This window comes from Agelaius tricolor, unplaced genomic scaffold (assembly GCF_023055355.1).
Source record: "Agelaius tricolor isolate 1412-34295 unplaced genomic scaffold, bAgeTri1.0.p SCAF_22, whole genome shotgun sequence".
In the NCBI taxonomy this organism is placed as follows: Eukaryota; Metazoa; Chordata; class Aves; order Passeriformes; family Icteridae; genus Agelaius; species Agelaius tricolor.
Genome location: NW_027269282.1, coordinates 1,746,839 through 1,762,951, shown reverse-complemented (window position 1 = coordinate 1,762,951; position 16,113 = coordinate 1,746,839). Strand labels below are relative to the sequence as shown.

Sequence of the window (16,113 nt, the reverse complement as noted above, 5' to 3'; positions counted from 1 at the left end):
CACTAACTACTTGGCCTCAAGTGATATCCTACAGGAATGAGCTACACTATCACATTTGCTGTGAAAAAATAGTTGGTTTTGAGATTTCTACATGTTATATCTTACACTTGCACATAAAAGGAAGGAGGAATTTCCTGGTGTACCATTCCTAAATCTTGTATTATTCTGTCCTTCATCTTCTTTCTTCCTCCTTTCTAAAATATCCAATCCAATATCTCCAATTTGTCTCAAATTGGAGATTCCATTTTCCTACTCTCTTCTCTATCTTTCTTCCTAGAGTTGCCATTCATGTGGGACTGGACAATCCCTCTTGAACTACCTCTAAGAGGGCAAAGAGTTTCTAAGACTTTTCCAGGATTATTACAAAACATTGAGAAGATCCAAGCACCTTTACAGAAAATATTAGAACTGTTGTATAACAGTTGGCTCTTACAAGAGACATGACATTTTATAAACTAAAGACATACTTGCAGATGTGGGTCAATCTCGAATATGGTCTCTCCTCTTCGCATGTCTGTTATCAGCCAGGGGCCTCCAGCTCTACAAAGAAAGACAGGTAATGAACCAAACAAGCCCTTTGATTAGAACTTTCCAGCAGGGTCCTCAGAGTGGACCTGTACTGCAAGGAAGCACAAGATAAGGGTTTAAAATAAGCCTAGAAACCCCTCTATGTGGTGTATACATCCCACAGCATGCATTTGCCCTTTACATTTTCCAAATAAATAAATAAATAAATAATAAGGGCCTTCCATGACCTAGCAGTTAATCTGCTCAGTGTCTGGCAGCACCCAGACGTGCACAGCAGTCAGGACTGACACAGGCTGTTATCCCCTGTGCAGGCCCCCTTGCTCACACAAGACTGAGAGGGGTTTTAATCTTACAGGAAACAAACTGGGACTGAGAAGTCCAGTGCAGCCTGAGTCAAAGAAAGATGGGCAAGGCATGGAGTCAAGATTTATTCCTCTATTACATATCTAAGAATAGAGCAGGGCCCCAGTGGGACTGCACTTTTTGCCAAGATTGGCAGTCATGTTCAGTACCACAAAGAGCTTATTGCTCTGATAAATACTATCACAACAGACATTTTACTCAGTTGGTACTTCATGGCCAAGTACTCAGATGGCTCAGGGAAATCTTTGTTATCATTAGCAATAAAAGTTGGAAGGCTCAAGGTGTTTCCCAACAAAGGTGATAGGAAACAGATTACTGTGAAGATTAAATACTCAGAGACTTCACTTTGGGTCATAGTGCAGCCAGACTGCAGAAGTCAGCCTTAGATAGTGCTTTTCATTTGAAGTAAAAACTGAAGTCTTTTGGAACTGCCATAAAAAAATTCATTTTTTCATGAGATACATTGTTATTGCAGTCAAAAGCCCCCTCCTCTGGCCTAGTTTGTGTTAGTCTCCTAAAACATTTAAGAGTGGGAGGAAAAAAAGTTAATATTTCACAGGTTTTCAGATGCATGGATAGCCACTTGCTTTTTCACATCACTTTGGAAGTTGTGAATTATTAACTGCAGGGGTGTGACCTGCCACAGTTCCTCACTGGGGTGCAAGAGACTTTTACCCCAATTCCACATCAACGGCTTAGTAGCTTGCAGCTTTGTCTTCAAACAATGAACATTTGGGTCTCGTTTTTTACCTTGGAAAGGTGCTTATACCACAGCACAAAAGCCAAAAACCAACATGAGAACAGACTGAGGAGAGAGGTGCTGTATCTGTATTGACTTAAGAGGAGCTAAGGGAGCTGCAGGCGGTGTTTATTGTCTCAGGGACCCAGAAACAAAGCTTGCAGCTGAACAAATTCACTCTACTCTAGGGCATTTGCATGAATTATCTGCACTTGTGCCTAAAAGGGAAAAGTTCAAGTTAAAAAAGTCCAGCTTCTCCAAATAATCAATCAATTCAAAGCTATTGTGACACTAGAGAGTGTACTATTGTGCCCAGAAACAAATATTCAGAATTATTTTGCTTTAAAAAGTAAGGCTTTTTGAGTTATAATCACATGGCAATAACTTCCATTGAATTTAAAAATGTTTAAGCAAAGTACCTGCAAGCCAAAAAGATTTAGCTGCACTCTGGCAGCAAAGCATCAACATATAATTTACCATTTAAAATCTTCCTCAACCCAACATCATCTTTGTTATTTCTCCCATGGCAAAACAATTAACTTCACTTTCACGAATGCTCCTCCTGCTGCAAACTGGCCCACCAAGAGTGGGCCAAGTTTGAGAGTGACTTTCTCACTTTTAGACAGTACTTCCTGACAGTTTTGTAAGCCAGACCCTCTCCTTCCTTTCTTTGAACTAAACAGCAAGGTCACCAGTAACAGTTATCCCAGGAAGAACCAATGAGAAAACCCTGCAGGCATAAGAAGAAGGAAATTAAGCTTTCAAGATCTCATTCTCTTTCACCCTGAACATGTGGACTTCCACATGCATTAATTTGCCATCTAAGTGTCTGTGCGTGAGAACAGATTTGCAGTGAATTCCCATCTCTTGCTACAGCACAGATTAAATAAGTTCCATCAGCAAGTTAAAGATTGTTAATAAAAATAAACAACTGAATTGTTCTCTATAGAAATGCTCCCTTGTATGGGCTATGGGACCACTTACACTGGGACAGTCCGAAGCAGTTCCAGAATCCCTTGACCATTCCACTGTTGAGCTGCATGCAGTTCCTCAGTGCAAACCCCAACAATCTGTAATAAATAACAACAGACATACTAAACTGGGTGGGAACCATGAAAGAACTGTGGAGAAAATGTGCCACGTGGTACTGCATCAAACAGTGCACATTCAGAGAAGCACCATTTCTTTAATCTAACCAGATATGCCAGGACAAATGGAGTCTGAGACAACAGTGGGATCCCACAAGACCTTGTTCCCTCTCTCTCTCTACACTTACCATGTGAAGCGCCCTGGTCATGTAACATTTAATCTTGTACAGAGTGTGTGAATTTAACAACGAAGAGGGTCTGGTGACAAATCAGGGTTTATACACTAGTCTGCTTGACTTTTCAATCAAGTCCACACAGACAGGACAGAGCAAGACAGGTTAGGGGCTGAGCACATACAAACACTGCTCTGTCATCCGATTGCTAGGGGCAAATGCAATACTGCACAAGCAATCTCAACCAGGCAAGGGAATTGCTGCCACATGGGATTGCTTTGGTGCTCATAAAATCCTTGACCAACTCAGTTTGCTGACTGGTTACATCTTACCCAGCACCATAAAGTAAAGCTGCTTACACACCACATAATCCACTTGTCACTGCAGGCAACTGCACACTTCTGCCTTCCTGTATAATGCAGGATGTGTTTGCTTTGCAGGATAGGAGCTGCCACACTGAGCAATACCAGATGTCTCTCTAACAGCAGCTGAGATCAGCTGCTTCAAATGAAGGGGTGAAACACCCTTCAGCTGATAGCAGAAGGCAATTTCTTCCTGCTGTATCAACCACTGGTTTGTGCCTTTGAGCACAATGTTTCACCCTGAGATGAAAAATATTTTTTGCCACGGCCTTCTGTTTTCTTCCTCAATACTCTTAAGTCTTTTCCAACAACACAGAATTTTTCGACAAAATCTGTTCAACTGATGTTTTATCAGAAAAGAGGAAAACTAGAAACTAAGCTCTGAAGAGCAGCAAGCAGAGAGAAGGATGTGCCTTCTGCTGTAGGCACATAACTGCACTGATAGAGATCTATGTGGAAAACTCTCATGTCAGCAGGCACCCAGCTCTGACACCCCCACCTCTCCTGCCCCTTGCACAGTTCACTGTCAGGACCCAGCCCTTGGAGGTGCATTTCATCCCCACCCATCTTCAAGGCTTCCTCCATCAACAGCCTGAATCACCCCTGCCTCAGGACACCCCTCCCTGGGCCTTCACTCACTAATTACATACAAACAGCAAGACTCTAAACAGGAAATTATTTTGTGTTCATTCTTTGCTTTTTGTAATCATTTATCCTCATGGGTCAAAATAAATTCATAACAACAAGCATCAAACAAAGGGGAAAACCAAGTCAGCTGTATGTGTTGTGGAAGATTAGAGGCCAAGGGCCTCAGGATGCAGCAAGCTGACTGTTCTTTGATTCAAGACAGCTGGGCACTAAAGAAGAGATGAGGACTAACATAGTACTAACTGGAGAATCAGCCAGGGATTATCCTGCTTAGCTTGGCTCTCTGTCTCTCCTTCCAGGTCCCACAACTCACCTTGCACTTATTAATCTCACACCCACCTTGTTTTTGTTGATAAAACACAGACATTTGGGCACCTCAGAAAAGCCTTGCAGAGCACTTGTCTTGTGCAGGTTTGTGGTAACAGAACTTCCTTTTACATGTTGCAACTACAGCCAAAGACAAATGGGAGCAACTAGAAGCTTAAATTGTAAAATACAGACACTTGCATTTTCCCACAGGATGGAAGTATTCCACAGAGCATGAAGAAATCAGCAGCTGGCATAAACTATGCCATTCTTCCACTAAGGCTATTAACCCAATATGCAATTTAAAAATATCCAAAGCAGCCCCTATCTAAGAAGCATCACTGAAAAGGACTTTGGGAAAGCAAGCAAACCTGTTTGGCCACAGAAGCTCTCCATGCTGAACAGCAGAGTTAAATCACAAGAGATTTTTTTAGTGTTTCTTTTGCAAAGCAAACCTGAACCTTTCTTAAACAGTAGATCAATACAGGAAAACTCAGCCTCTAAAGAATCTTTGTGTCGGCAGTGCAAGCTACATTTCTGCAATTAAGTACTGCTAAAACAGCTCCAAGTCCTGCTCCAAACTCTTCTCTTCCTGGCATTCAAACCAGTGGATCACTTACCAATATTACCATAGAATTAATTTTCATTTATCTTTACATTAGCTTTTAAAACTGTTTCTCTCAACATTTTTTTTTTCAATGTTCATGTTTGAAACTGAAGACAGGATAATAACTATCTGAGTTACATAGCTCAAAGCAATGTTAGCTGCACTGCACGCCCAGGAGGTGGCAGTGGGAGCCGCGGTGGCTGGGCCATACCTGCAGGAAAGTGACCACCCCAAAAGGAGTCTGCACCGGCTGCATCTGGGGGTCTTCTGTCAGCAACATGTGCTGGATTCGAGACTCACTGTTGTCCAAAGGGCTGTGCCACGACACATGGTCACCGCTGCAAAAGGTGTTTTCTGCAAGGACAGGAAACAAGAAATGTTTAGTCTGTGAAGTCTGCTAGAACATTCCTTCTGTTGGCAGCTGCTCCTGACTGCTGCCAGGCAGGGACCTCTGGCCCAGGCTGGGACAGTCACTGGTCACTATTCACAGTGACTGCCCCTGGCCAGCTCTGCTGAGCCTCTGAACCACCTGAAACAGGAATGGAGTCTCATGGAGTCATCTGAGTTCAACACTGATTTCAAAATTGCCCACTCTTGAGTCCTGTAGGCAAAACCACTGTCCTATTTTGATATTAAGCCCAACAGGAAATACTAGCAAATAAAATTAGCCTGTCTCTCATTTACTACTAGTCTCCTTTTTTGAGAAGGCACAAAAAGTCAGCAGGCCCTACTGGATGCCCAATGCCACAGCAATTCACACTCTTAATTTGCCACAGAGAAAATATTCTCAAATTTGAATTAAACACGAATAATACCCTGCTATATTTAATAAAATAATTTATATTTAATAAAAATTCTGCTGCCCAACTTGTGATAGTGTAAGTCAAAATCACTCTCTCTCCTAGTTGTCTGGGCGGCTCTAGTGCAGAATTAGAATTAATATGTTTCTTCTTTCCCAAACAATGAGAAAACCAATAGGCTATAAATTTCATTCTATGTCAGAACAGACTGCATCAAAACAAGGCAGGCATTCCTTTCTTTTCCTCCCCTCCTACTTAGAAAGACAAAACCCCAGATAATCCCATGTTCCACAGCTAGTGCATGCCAGAAGGCACACCAGAACCCATCTGTCTGATGCAGCCCCATCACAGGAAAGGCTAATGCTTGCTTTCGGAGTGAACTAGAAGTAAAACAACCAGCCATGACCACATTCACAGCAATTAAAGCACACTCCATTTGCATGCAGTTCCTGGAGCATGTGTGGTAATGCTGCCTAGCCAACTGCTTTTATCTTGGGTGTTGTGCTTGTCCAAGCAGAGCTTTATTGTACATACAAATAAACAACCTGGAATCCACATTCTGCCCTCTGAGATAGGTGTAGTGCTCCAGGGATGAACTGAGTACTGTCTGCTTGCTTCCAAAGTCAGTGGCAGGCCCAGTGCCCCTCTCCTTAACCAAGCTCATCCATGAAGGCAGTCTGGGCTGCTGTCCTTGCTGTGGTCTCTCCCAAGGCCACACTTAGAACTCAGCAGGAAAGGAGGCCTGGCCCACTGGAAGAGGACAAAGAATTCCAGTGCAGACTGGAAAACAGTGGTTATTTGAGTTGCTGTCTGTCGAGACTGGAGCATTTCCCATGCTACAGGAGCAGGATCCAATGCAGAGAGGTGCCCTCCCCATGGTCCTGGATCTTCACCTAACCTTCCCACATGACCTTCCAAATACATCACAACAGGACAGCCCTTAAATATCTACAGGGCTAACAGATGAACATGGCAGTGTCTGCAACAGCAAGAGAAAAGCTTTTTGAATTGCCAGGAATTGCAATTCATTCCCTGTCACATTAAACAGCACCACCAAGGAACTGGGTGCTTGCATACCCCATTGCAATAATTGTGCATCAGGACCAAATTTATTATTAATAATTCCTTTAATGACAACTTTTAGTAAAAAAATCCTTTCAGATTTTTTTTTCTCCAACAGACTTTATTCATTGCCATGACAAGCATGGGTTTGTGCAAGGGCAGCAAAGGCAGGATGCTCCAAGGGGGCCCTCAGCAGCAGGCAGGTAAACTTATGAGAGATCCCTCAGAACTGCTGTGGTTAAAAATATTTGCAGTCCTCTCCCTGATGAGGAGCTGCTGGCCTGCTCCTGGCTGTAATTTTGGGCAACTCATTGTGTCTCCACTGGGTGTCCCCATTGGTGTGGGTTTGAACATTTGTTATATATGTTTTTTCAGATGAATTTCCTGGACAGCTCATTTGATTACGAATTAAAATAAACTCTAACTACCATAAGGAACTTAGCCTGAAAAATGAGGCATCTAACAGAAGTGCTGTGATAAGTAAGGGAATGTTTTCCTTAGTTAAAATTAGGAAAGAAAGAAAACATAGTGAATGCAAGCTGCTTCAAAGGGTTTATCGTTATGTACACTAAATTACACGCTTCCAGCTCTGGGACCAAAAGGACTGGTTCAAATATTACTTTACTTTTAGAGATGAGGAAATATAAGCAGAAAAATGAAAAATTATTTTTTTTTTTAGTATCAAAATCTGGTTAAAGAAACAGCACTTAGAATGTTGTAAGGGATATCTTGTGATATTTTCCAAGTTAGATAAAATGTGGCTGATTAATTTTTTTAAAATGATAAAAGCCTCTCAGTCACAGTTTTCAGGAATGAAACAAAGCCACAAAGAGCTTATTCTTGGGCCCTGTCTTTATACCACAACATTTTGCCCATCAAATGCTCACACAATTCTATGCTGATCGATCGCTGCGTTTCACTGTTGGTGCTGCTTCTCCTGGGAAAGCCCAGCCCGGTTAGAGCAGGTTTTCAAATGCAAATGTCTCTGCTGGAAACCCACCTGTTTATGGCCATGTGAACACTGAACACTTAGAAAATCTCCCTTTCCCTTGCATACACACGAACACCACAAAATTCACACTGACTACTCAATTAAATCACACCAAAAAAAAATCTGCAAATAACAAGAAGCCAAATTAAAACCTGTGAGAGTACAAGAAATTTGGTATTACAGCCTGAAACCCAGCTTTCCACTTGCTGCATTGTCACCCATGTGGGATGTAAGATCAGCTCTTGTACAGAGATCATTGCAGCACTGAGAACAGCCTGGATTACATAACTTGTAACCACAAAAACTAAGAAATTACAGAAATAAAGGGCTAGGTAATAATTTCTATTGCCTCATGCTGGAAACAGGGAGAGTATCTGGTATCCTCCCTTCCTACCTTTCACACTCATGTTTTCAAAACAGGACAGGGATGAGAACACCACAACTGGATAAGCCTCGTCTCTTTAGGGGACCACAGCAAAACCAACAGTCATCAGAAAAAGTTCCAGGACATGACCAGGTAATTGTCAAATCCATATAACAGCTGGCAAAGCACAGAAATTATCTAGCCATCAACAGGAGAAATTAAAAACAAAGGAACTAAAGGAAAATATGTTAAAAAGTTAAATCTGAATTATTTTAGCCTATGGATAAATCAGCAAATCCTCAGGAGTAAACTAAGGCTCTGATTTACTGCACAGAAGCTGACTGCTGCTGAATACTTCTGCCTCGTGGTAAACCTGAGGTGGTGTTCCCTCCATGACAGGATGAGCTAAGGTACCCAATCTGCCCCAGGATAAATTCCTATCCTTCAGCAGTTACCATGGGAGCAGGGGATGTGTTGTAAATACACAGGCTTGCTCACAGAACCCTCTGGGACTCTTGCACCCTTCCTGCTTGGAAGAGGCACTAACTAACAAGCCTTAAACCTAGCACAGCAAGGTGACTCATCCTCACAATTTTGAAACTAGTTCTTTTCCTGCAACTTTATGTTTTAACAAAAAACACTGACTTTTATTTCTTTCTGGTGAGGATTGGTGATTCCATGAAATCCAACTGCTTTATAGGGAGGTATTGATTTCATAAGAACTCAACAAGGAAATTATTAAAACATTTAAATTCAAACTTACTATTTTAGTTCATAATTTATAATAGCAAGTCTATTATAGAAGTCTCTCTCTAGCTCTACAAAAATGAAAAGTCTCTAAATCTGCCATAGACCAGCTCTTGTACTATTCTATTATGCAAAAGCAGCAGTTATACCAGACCACTCTGTTAAGCCACCCATATTTTGAAGCCTTTAAAATGCCATTATCAATTTTCTTTTACAGCTCACATAAAGCAGGTAAGGTTCCTTCATGCAGCAACAGTCATAATTCAGCAGCACAATCTCTCCTAACTTTACTATCCAACTGCTCTGTAATGAGAACTGGGGAAATAACTCAGAGGGAACCATTCCACTGTAGACTAGTAAATTTTCATTGTCTAACTTTGCTCATGTATTTTCTTGGCGTGAATTCCTCCTCCCTCCTTTAATTTGACTAAATATAGCTCATGCCTAAAGAAATAAAACCAAGTCATATTCTTGGCCTCGGGATGTTTCATAAACATTATAATGCATGCAATCTATGCTCAAGTGGTGTTACCTGGCTCTAGAGAGAAACACAGATTACTTCCAACTGTATTTTCAATTCCTTTTTTAAACCTGTCAGCTTTCCATATATGGGATCCTGCTACAAGTCCTTACTCCCTTAATCACCACAGGGAGTAAATTGAAAAGGACAGCAAACTTACAGAAGTACCAGGAGCTGAGAGAGATCTCCATCCTAAAGGCAGCTCCAGGCTGAAAGTGAGTCAGGGAACACCTCCAGTGAGCTGGCTACCCTGCACCCAGAGCAGATGGCAAACAGTCTTTGGGCATCTGGGAGTCCAGTATCTTCTCTTGCATATGCATTGGCAACTTAAGGAGGAAAACAAAGAGCTGATGCTGTTTCACCAGCAAGAAGACAGCAAGACAACTTTAAGCCTTTCTCCAGTCTACGCAGACTCCTGTCCCCAGCCTGTCTGGCTCCAAGGCAGTTCAAATTGCACCACCCTGGTTAATCCAGAGGCCAGAAACTTGTCCCTTCTGACATGGTCCCGCCACATAATTCTTGAGATAAATTTTAAAATTAGAAGAACAGATTTGCAGCCTGATCATTCCTCTGTATCTAAAACACCTCCTCCTTCCAAATGCCAGCTAAAAACAGCAACAGAGGGGGCTGAGTAAGTAACCAGATAAATCCACCTGGACAGTGTGTTACAAGTTAGCAGCTGATACAGCACACAGTGGGAGAAGCCCTAAGTACACTAACTACATTTGCCTGGTGTTGGCAAAACAGCCACTTACATCCTTCAAGAGCATGTTTCTGTTTATTCTGTTTCTGGGGAAAGCCAGGCCATCAGTACATGGTCACTTTATTTGGGGACATGTGCAAGATGATGCTGAAAGAAGCAGTCCTGCTTGTCCCCTGCAAAAGCAGAGCTACCTGGATCATGCCCTTGGAGCAGTGATGTTGCTTAGCTATGCTTACACAATGCTTGGCAATTCTCTGCTACCTTGGTCTAAAAATAAAAGAAAAATCCAACAAAAAAAACCACCCCAGCAAATTTGCATCAGTGTGTGGCATGGGAGATGTTGGCACACAAACAAGATGACCACATGCCTCACAAAGCCAGACCTACATTATCCACAGTGCTCAGCAGTGTGAAAACTGGCAGCTCTAAGGGCTACAAACCTGACTCAGAGATCTCAGCTAAACTGCAGGCAGCGAGTCACAGATGTCAGCCTGCATAACTCAGAGAAATTGTGTATTTGAGGGCAAAGAAGGATTTTAACTCCATGACTTATGGGTGCAGGAATGTTAAAAAGGCCCCCAGTGAATTCCTGACCAGCATGACAGTGATGCAGCCAGACATTTAAATTGAATGCAGCTTATCCAATACTTACAGAAACAACGTAATTTATTGCATTGCCATTGCCCCATGTATATGGTCTGTATAATTTATTATATAAATGCATTTTCTCCAACACATTTTTAATATTCAGTCTGGCTTTGTTAAAAAAAAAACAATCTGGCAATCTGTCACAAGTAAGATTTGATGCTGCTTTTCAGTACCATTTTGCAGACCAAACAGCTAGAATTAATTGAGAGAAACTAAGGGCAAACACAGAGTCCAATGCTGAAATGTAATAGCTATATTTTTCACTAGACCTACTTAATATATTTCTAACTAGCTCAATAATAAATATAAGCATGCATGCAAAGATTTTAGCTATAATAAATCAATACAAAAGCTAAAGATGAAATTTGTGCCTCAGTATCTCAAAGTAATACTGTTGTTGCAACTCATTATATGGATGAAAAATTTTTAAAAACAGAGTATTAAAAAAAATTACTTTATTTACACTCATTTGCCAGCCACATTAAACTGGATAATTAATGCTAAATTCAGTTTCCAGCTTAGTTTTCTAAGCTACAAAGAACTGCACACATGGATTGGTAAAGGCAAAAAACAATTGGGATATAATCTGTGGGGCCCACTGCCAGTTAGTTTATAATTTTGTTTTCAAGTCAAGATGAACGTGTTTTAAGAATATACAAGAATTAGCAGAATCCAAGCTGTGATATACTTGCACTATGTTTAAAAAATGCTTTTCCTCCTCCCTGTTTTTCTTTTTCAGTTCAATTTTGCTGCCCCTTATCTCATGCCTTGGGAACAGGAGCTGCCCCAGCCCTGGCACTCCAAAGAGGTGCAAATTCACACAGTGCTGCTGCCTCCTGCAGACATGCAGCATAGAGAAGATCCCTTAGGAAGAATTAAATCCCAGGAATACAATTAAACAATAGCTCCACTGCAGGGATTCAAATTGGGCTTTTAGAAACAAGGGGCCTAGATAAAAGGTTCTTTAAAAAAAAATAGCAGGGAAAAAACCAGATTACCATTACTGTAAGGACTGCTTGACCTCTGAGGTTTGAAGACAGTTTCAGAAAGCAGAGAAGCATGATGCAGTTTATTTTAAAAAAATTGCTCTGCAGGTTGAAAATACAAAAATGATTACTGCACAGCTCCAGGGTGTTAAGTCTGGAAAATTAACAGCCCTCACAAAAGAGCCCAATCAATTTATGCAAACACATACAAACTTACTTGATCATTTAATTCTTTGAACTGAACGCACAATGAAGAGCCTCCCACACCTTCCCAGGGTACATCACCAGCAGGACAAGGTGATTCCTCACTTATCTGTGTTGTGCTTAGAGGCATCACTACTATTGGCAGTGGGATGAAGGAAAATGTGTCTCACTGTACTGCAGCTTCCACTGATGGAGTTACAAATACTGCTTTTCTTATCACAAAGTAGACCCCAGGCACCCAGATGCCTTCTGCCACACTGCAGAGTGCAGCAATATAGAAAAAAAATTAAATGCTATTGCACAATAACCAATTTGGTTCTGAGCCTCTTCTACCCCTTCTGTTTTCCAAGACATTTCTTTCCATCCCTTACAGATCTGTATATCTGGCTCACTCCTTCTTCCTGCCCCATGCTACGTGTGTACACAATTTCCATGACTGCAAACTCTGGGAATTTCTCAGCAGGCTCCCAGCAAGTGACTCCAGTGCCCAGGGCACACTCCCACCCTCTGCAAGTGGTGGGCCCCCGTCCTCTCCCTGACTCTGTGCAGCCTGCTCCTCCAGCCACCTCCTCCCACACTTTCTCTCTTCCCAAAAATTCATTCAGCTCCTCCACTCTGTTCCCCTCAGGCTTCTGCAGCTCTTGCAAACAGCAGGAGCTGGCACATTCATCGTGTCTGCTGTCCCCTTTGTATAAGCACTGTCCAGGGCAGGTTGCATCTCTCATCTTGCTTTTACAACAACACAGTTCTCACCCATCTGAAGATTTATCTGCATGGCTCCCTTCTCCAGAAAGGGGAAGCTGGAAGAAGGCATGGCAGCATGAAAGGACTTAGCTGGCATTGTTGAGTATGGCAGAAAAAGAAAATGAACACAGATGTGAGTTGCTTCTTCTCAGTCCCACAGAAGTTTGCTGCTCCAAGCTCTTGCTCCTCTACACCCCATCACTCAGACCCACTCCCCTTTGGTACTGCAGGGCTGGGATGTTTTCACCTCCCCCAGTCTTCCTTTTACTTTCTCCATCTTCCTGTTCCAGCAACCATAAGGGAGCAGGAGTGATGTGCTTGCTCCAGGTCAGGCAAGAAACCCTTCCATCCCTGCCCACTAGCTCTGCTACCAGTCTTCTGCATCCTTCAGGAGGATGGAGATGCATTTTGCAGCACTCCTTTAAAGGATGGCAGTTACATCGTCAGCAGTTTCAAAAAGTGAACAGCCTCAGGATGGGGTGGAGCCCCAGGAGCCAGAAAGGATGTTATACAGCAGGATCTCCTGTCAGATAAGGACTCAGCTCAAAACAGGTATTTAATGACAGTTTATTTACACATCATGTGGCCCCACATGACCAGTCTGAAGAGATACTTACCTGTCATTTACAAACTTTATCCTGAGTTCTGGCACAGGAAAGCCAGAATGTTTTACAGTTACCTGAATGTTTCCCAGCAAGGTGCAACTAGAACAAAGACTGGTGCCCACAGCATTTGGCAACCTTTAAATGTCCTCAGGGAACAGAAGGGAACAGAACTGCAGCAGGTGAGAAAAACTTTTTTCCTTGTTGGACCTCCTGCATACTTGCACATGTGCAGGCCACTGAGAAGGGAGGATATTTAGATGGACCCATAAGCACCATAAGCTTGTACAGTCATTTGTGACCTTCCCCTAGATATGCATCTATAAGACATTTCTGTTGAAGAGCTTTCAAGGAGCTTGAAGGAATGCAAAGGCAGGATCTGTCTTTGAAGAACCCAAAGAACACACAAGCAGCTTCTTTGAATAGCTTTCACAGCACAGACATCTGACAGAGAGACTCTTAGACTGCACCAGGGTATCTGTTTTAGCAAAATTATTTAAGAAACTGCAAGAAAGGGGAGATGGTCTGTGAGAAAACATTCACAAAGTTATCACATTATAACCCTTTCAGAAAAAGCTTCTAATTACTCAGGCATTAGTTGTGGGACTTGTAATGGACAAGAGGGCAGAGGTCTTCAAGAGAGCACTGTGTCATTTTCTCAGTGGTTGATTATTTTCCCTTAAATTTTCAGGAATTTAAAGCTTGCACAGGCCAAACTTCTGTTTTACTTTGGCAAAGCAGGAGGCCAAAGGGCAGGAAACAGAAAAACTCTGCATTCACACATGCTTGCATAAAATAATTACCACTGAGCTCTACCAACCCATTACAGCACTGCAAGAAAAACACACTTATTCCATTCCAAGAGTTGTATTTATGGTTCAAATGGAAAATGGACAGCCTGTTTATGGAGCATCATTTGAAACACCATCCCAAGTGTTCTGAGACGACTCCTTTAAGCCCCTAATTTTAAATCAAAAAGCACAAGAGTCCACTTCCCTCAGGTTCTGGGCTGCCCACAACCTCTGAATATACTCTCCCAGTTTCTCTTTCCCACCAAGAACAAAACACTTCCCCTGCTGTGCCCATTTGCTGCCTCCTGGCTGAGCGGGCTGCTGCAAAGGATCTTTGGCTCTGAGGCTGTCAGAAGACGGTCTGTAATGAGCTCTGCACACTGCCACTCTCACAGGCAGAGTGAGTTAGTCAGAAAGCACAGTTTGAGCACCACTTGCTGCACAGATCTTCAATAGAATGTGTAAGAAGGTGGATATGTTACAGTGAACCCAACTTCCAGCTCTGCAGTTCATCTGCAGTTACTCTACTCTGCAGTTTCATCTAACATAGGCTTGGCAGCTGTCAAGGGAAAACACAGTCCTTTTCAGAAGGCTACTCAGTACGTGTAACCTTCAAACTCTCCTCTGTGCATCCCAAACAATTGCACACAGGCAGTGAGAGAGGATGCTCTTGCAACTGCAGAACAATCCCTCTGTGTTGTTGCTTTCAGCTCCTCCATAGGAGGAGGCAATACTGTTCTCTGCAGAAGCTTTTAACTGCTAAAGCAGTTGCTTCCGTTTCCCAGGAAAGGCCGGGTGGGACAAAGACCTTGTATATGAGAGGCCAAAGGACCTCACACCAGCAGGAGGGGGAGTTTTTTGCCTTCCCTGTGCTGTTTCCTTTGTCCTGCATTCCTCCTTCAGTACAGGGGACAGAGCTTTTATCCAAGGCAGGGCTCACCATGTGCAGCTTCTCCCCTGCTTCCTTTATTCCAGCCTTAAGAGACATTCTTCCTCACAGAGCTTGCTGGTCTCAACATGTGGGCTCCTCCTCACTCCCCTACAGTGGGGAGGCTCTGGATAGGATGGAAGAAAAGGCTTCCTGCAGAGAGCTTGGCTCCCCTCCACTTTGGGCAGAAAACAGCCAGATCAGTCCTGATCTTGAACTGCAGCCACTGTGGATGAGCACCTGCTTGGGGCCAGCATCCAGGCGTCCCTGGGCGTGGGGCCTGCTGGCTGTCCCTCTGCCATCTCTGCACAGAGATGTGTCACACAGCTTCCTCCAGGTCTCTGTGCCAGCTTCTTCCCTCCCTCTCCCTCCCAATAGCAGCCCACCTGCAATATGAAAGCTAAAATAAGTTGCGCATTTCTAAGTATAACCATGTATCAAAGTTACAAGTCTTGGTGCTGTGCTCATCCCTGACCCTTTGGGAGCAGCATCAGGGCACATGGACTGATGTAAAACACAGAGAGAAGACAAATTCCCACCCCCTTTCTTTTTCCTTTTTCTTTTTTTTTTAAATAAACCAACTGAATGAACTGTACTGAACAGCTGAAAAACAACAAGCCAAGTTCAGTTCCCAGGCAGGAACAGGACATGAGTTGACAGAATTAAAAGGGACAGCATCAGTTGAAATCTCGCCAACTCAAACTGGGCCTAAACCTACTTTATCTAAATTGCAGTAGCAGCTACAAACAAGCCTTCTCTTTCAGGCAGCACTGAGATCCCTCACTTACTGCCTGGAAATACTATGTAATCAGTAAAGCAGTCTAGGGGAAGACAGCTTTCCTTCTATTTCAACAAAGTCTTTTATAAGCAACAAAGGCTTTCTGTGCCTTTGCTCCTGGCAAAGTCTCTCCGTGCCTTAGTGTGAACCTATCCTTTGGGGCTGGTGAAGGTCAGAGACCTGTTCCCAGCCAAGAACTAAAAGCTGGAGAGACAACAGTGGCTTCCACAGCAAGACACAGGAAATAACCATGAATCCAGACAAACTGCAGGAGAGGAAAAAAGCCCAAACTGTGGGAGATTAGAGAGGCAGAGAAGAAAATACTTTAATTTATATTATACAACTAGCTTAATGACAACATAAGACATAGACTTTTCATCTTCCAAGTAAAATGAGAGTGCAGGTGTCCTTGGAAACTCCTGGGGTTCCAG

The 16,113-nt window shown here is 42.8% G+C and overlaps 1 protein-coding gene across 4 annotated transcripts in view; it reads right to left on the bottom strand.

Annotated features, from left to right (window-relative positions):
• SUFU (SUFU negative regulator of hedgehog signaling) overlaps window positions 1–16,113 on the bottom strand; it is an 88,088-nt gene that overhangs the window by 40,818 nt on the left and 31,157 nt on the right. For all 4 annotated transcript variants that reach the window (XR_011682147.1, XM_071445959.1, XM_071445960.1 and 1 more), the window contains exons 4-6: window positions 5,026–5,168; window positions 2,615–2,700; window positions 468–540 (exon numbers count right to left, since the gene is read on the bottom strand). Coding sequence is in view for 3 of the 4 variants with exons in the window: in XM_071445959.1 (XP_071302060.1) it covers window positions 468–540; window positions 2,615–2,700; window positions 5,026–5,168 (302 nt within the window). In the remaining variant the exon portion in view is untranslated. The remainder of the gene's footprint in view (window positions 1–467; window positions 541–2,614; window positions 2,701–5,025; window positions 5,169–16,113) is intronic.